Source organism: Cannabis sativa, chromosome 1, assembly GCF_029168945.1.
Source record: "Cannabis sativa cultivar Pink pepper isolate KNU-18-1 chromosome 1, ASM2916894v1, whole genome shotgun sequence".
NCBI lineage: Eukaryota > Viridiplantae > Streptophyta > Magnoliopsida > Rosales > Cannabaceae > Cannabis > Cannabis sativa.
This window is the reverse complement of record NC_083601.1, coordinates 12599914-12604767: the sequence shown is the minus strand read 5'-3', so window position 1 is coordinate 12604767 and position 4854 is coordinate 12599914. Positions and strand designations below refer to the sequence as shown.

The 4854-nt window shown below is 30.9% G+C and overlaps 1 protein-coding gene across 1 annotated transcript; it reads right to left on the bottom strand.

The window, feature by feature from the left end:
- Positions 1-824: 824 nt before the first annotated feature.
- Positions 825-4443, bottom strand: LOC115705855 (ubiquitin-conjugating enzyme E2 7). Its single transcript, XM_030633301.2, has 6 exons — positions 4194-4443; positions 3970-4072; positions 2944-3041; positions 2754-2854; positions 1188-1265; positions 825-1093 (listed from the first exon to the last, which is right to left on the bottom strand). The coding sequence occupies exons 1-6, from the start codon at positions 4237-4239 to the stop codon at positions 1016-1018; spliced, it is 504 nt and encodes a 167-aa protein (XP_030489161.1). The 5' UTR covers positions 4240-4443; the 3' UTR covers positions 825-1015.
- Positions 4444-4854: the final 411 nt, after the last annotated feature.

Genomic DNA, 4854 nt, shown 5'->3' with positions numbered 1-4854 from the left:
ACACCCATCATATTCACCTTGCCCCATATGTTTTTTTTTTCTTCTTTTTATTAATGAATTGCCCCATATGTTGGTTGAACCGAAAGAACCAAGTCAACTATTATAAGATAAACTAATGTCTAGAAGGTCCCAAACAAATGCACAACGAAAATTAATGAGCTAACTGAATACTTCTTTCTTTGTGTTCACACTTTTTTTCTCTCTTTTCTACATAGGCCCCGTTATAACGACTCTTATGATAGGTTTCAATATTTATTATTGGCTAATTAAGATTTTTGCTCCTAAACTTTGACATGTACCAAATCATGTTCTTTTAATTTTTAAGGTCGTTAAAAATACCTCCTATTGAGATTGTTAGATTTAATAACTTTTATCTAATATCATTTAATTTTACTATTTCAGTATTTGTTTATGTACAAAATCATGCTCTCCAGACTTTAATATCTACTAAATCATACCCTCGAACTTTGACATGTGCTAAATTATACCCCATGAACTTTCATCCATGTTAGACTTTTTTACTAAAATTAGGAAACAATCTTTAAATCCAACAATCTCAATAGTTCAAGAGCATTTTTAAGACTTTAAAAGTTTAAAGAACATAATTTGCTACGTGTCAAAGTTCATGAGCAAAAATTCTAATTAGCTTTTATTATTTATTAAACCGATTAGTTTCTAAAGAATGATTTCTCACTTATTTACTAAAAAACCACGATACTGCCATTCTTTCTACCTAATCTGTAGTAGTTTCACTTCATATGGTTATGGTTGCAACTGTTAATTGTGATAAAGAGAATTGGGAAAGTAGACAAAACACAAGGGAAAACATAGAATATGATAACTATTGTTCATTACTTAAGAATGTGCAAAGACAAGAACGGTTGTTTAAGAATAATTGTTAATAAATAAAATTAAAATCTCTAAAAAGATGAATGTTTGAAGATCTGATGGAAATCGTCTACATAGATCCATAGAGAGGCTTACAGAAACATCTGGAGATGATATTTAAGGAAAGTTAACACATTTCTTGTGATTTTCTGACACAGCGACTGACTTTCTTCCTGAATTCGCCTCTTCTTTCTCTCCATTCTTTCTGCAATAACATAATTTGCAAGATTCTAAATCAGAGTGCCAAGTTAATAAAAAGTTGATATAAAGAAGGAAATGAAGAAAACAATGACACTTACCGCAGCTTCGACATTTGCAGGGGATTCATCGTTGGGGCTAGAAAGCATTGATATAATGCTCAAAACTATACTCTCAACCTGCAAATTGAATTCAAATTTGCCCATTATGAATAGGGAAGACATTATAAAACTTGATAAGAAAAATATATCCTCCCACTCTTTTATGGAATTAATGTTTAATCTACAACTCAATTGAATTTTCTGCAATGCAATTTCCACTCATTGGCCATCTGTATGCAGTTCGAGCTACAATTAGGGTAGATGACATGGTTATGAATATTTAAATAAATCCATCATAGCCCAACCTTCCACACTATTCAAAGTTATAAAATGTCCTTTCACACGAAACTTTGAAATCAATCTTTGACTCAAGGTATTCAAATACTTTTCTATATTAAATTGAATCAAATGTCTATATAAGTAGAGTTTATTATTAAACTTCAAGCACTGTAAACTACTTTAGAACAACCAAGAAGACTTAAGTTCCATAAAGTGAATTATTCGAAAGAAAAAAAAGTTCCATAAAGTGAAACTTCCAGTTCTGCTAGTTAAAGTGTGGGGCTTGAACCAATTTTGCCAATTGAGAGCATGATTACAAAAAGTGATGGTAAAGAAAAATTATTAGAACAATAAAAAAGAACAACGAATTGAGCTTTACCTTAAAAATTTGTTACCTAAATATGAACACATGAATGAAATGTAACAGGACACACTTTTATTATTCTCATCCTCCTTAGGTCTTATTTCCATTCCCTTTATAACCCAACCTAAATTTATATGCAGCAGTGGAAATATCATCCACAGTGATGAAACCAATAAAGAAACACATTCGAGCATATGCCATATTCGACCTGTCTTTTAACCCATGCACTTTAGCACCTTACATTATGTGATGCAGTTTCAAACAAATGATTTCAATCATCTTGTTTGACTAAAATGAAAAAAGTTATTTTCCAGTTAAATGGTTCTTCAATTACTCATGCTTGGGGAAGGCTGAACAATTGCAGTGCAAGAAAAAGTAAAAGCACTCAACTCAAGCAATCCCTGCAAACCAGAGTTGTGCTAGAATTAAAAACAAGCACCTCAATCTGGGCCTAGGTTGAGATCCATATTGCAAGTGTTCAATTTGTCTCGGAAATAAATCTCAACCTTCGGTCTTAATTAGCCACCACCAAGTTAAACTGCGAATCAGAGCTAACATTAGACGATCAAAAAGTCGATAAGATAAAAAGCACATGTGCAATTCCAAGTTTTCACTTTCAGACTCATCCCAAGCAAGTTACACTCAGAACCGTAGCTGAGATTGTTATATCCAAAGGTGCCTCTGCCATTGCTGATACTAACTATATATATTTTTTAAAAATAGAAAGATCTGTCCAACCATACATGGTTTCTACCATAAACTTATGTCAACTATACTTTCTATAATTTCACATCAATGAAAGCAGTTAACAAAACATGCACAAACATAAAAGGCATAAACGAAAAGAGCCATATGTCAAACAATCAATACCGAATATCTATGATACTGAAGGTAGTGATTGCCTTGAAATATCAAATACGTACCGTATGAACTGGACTCCAGCGCTCACTTGCAAGCTCATAGCCATTTGGATCATCACCAGGAGCATGGAGAATTGAAATGCAAACCTTACCATCGGAATAAACTGAAATTTTGACAGAAACTTTAAGGAACTTACAAAGGGGAAGAAGTTAAATTGATCACAAATCCAAAACTCATCAAGAAGTGATTTACCATTAGGATGCCACATCTCTGATGTAAATCTCACTGTTGGTGGGCTGTTTGGGTAATTGGAGGGGAAACTCATTATGGCATTAAAGAAACCACCCTCACTAGCACAAACAAAGAGCAACACAATACTTAATTATTCATAACTAGAGCCAAGTCATGTCATGGCATGCCCATAAATGCTTATCATTTGTCAATTTTGAGAAGATCAAAACTATCAAATTTTCTAATATCACAAGTAGTGGTGAAAATTTGTGTCGAGGTGTCATATTTGTGTTCATGTTATGTAAGTTGTTATGTCTAATTGGTCACCATAACTCGATCCACATATATTGATCAACCTGATTAGTATTGCATATTTGATTTATATACACATATTAATTTGTTTGACTCATTTAAATAATACACTAAATAGAAGTACATACAATGGACAAAATTCTTAATATCAAGTGTAAATAAGCTATCTTAATTTACTTACTACTGTAAATTTATTTTTTTATGAAAATAAATAATAATTTAACTATAAATAAACAATTCTAGTGATGTACATTTTTTTCGATTTTTTTTACTGATGTACTTAATATAAACAATTTCGTGTCTGTCAATTTCATGTCACACGGGTTAACCTTAATCTAACAAAAATAATTATCATGGTATTCCTGTTCTATTTTTGATGACACGAACATCCAATGTTTCGTACTGAATTCATGTCTTGTTATATCGTGACCCTAATCAAAAGTGGAAAAATATCACCTTTTTTTTCCATAAAATAAAAAGATAGATTTGGGTATATCAAACAAAAGTATAAAAAAATTCAACTTAGAACCAAAACTGAATTATAAATAACTTAAATATGTGTAGACGCAGAGATTCAAGGAATCCAGTACAGATAACCAACTACAATAACACAGTACCCTATTTCACTTTCTCAAAACATATAAACGAAAAAGAAAAAGAAAAAGAAAAACTGGAACCAAGACTCAATTATAAACCCACAAAAGAAAAAAAGAAGAAAGAGAGATTAGAACATACTAGGGAGTATCCGCGGGTCCCATGATCGTGACGCTCCATTCAAAGACGTTGCTTTCGTCAACCAATCCTGCTGAGAATCCATCCACAGGAGTTTTGTAGAGATCTGCAGATACCAAACAACAAAAAGATCAAACCCAATAATAATATAAATAAAAAAAAAAAACAAGAAAGGAAATTGATCAAAGAAATAGAAAAAGGGGAGTGGAGTGGTTATTGATATTGACCTGTGAGTTGCTTTTGAAGGAGGAGGCTTGCTTGTGTAGCAGCCATGGAAGAAGGAAATAACAAGCAAGCTCTGTTTGTTGTTTCTTCTTTCTTGTGTTTTTCTTTAATGAATTGAAATGTTAAAGCAGAGACTCTGCTTTTTATACACACCACCAAACCAAGATACCATACCGACTTCTTTTCTAGATTTGTCGTTTCTTTTTCTCTCTCCCACTCACTCTTCCCCTTAATTATTTTTCTTATTATTGTTACTATATTTTGCAATTATTTTTTTTATTAAGAATTAATACTAATATTTTTACTTGCATAATTAAAGAATGAACAAAAAAAAATCTATAGCAAAATCAATTTTTATTGGACAATAATCCAAAAAATATTCTAATTCTTTTTTAAAAATCAAGTAATTTTTTATATATGTACTAAAAAAATGATTTTAATTCTCTTTTAAAAATCAAGTATTTTTTTTTTTATATATATGTACTAAAAAATGATGAAATAATTAATATATATGTGTTACATTAGGAACATATGATAATATTTTAATTAATTTCATGAAATAATATACTTTTAAAAAATTGAAAAAATATATTTTTAGTAATGAATATTGCTGTAAATACGGTCCAAGCTTTTTGACACAACACGAAACTAACACGAGTACGA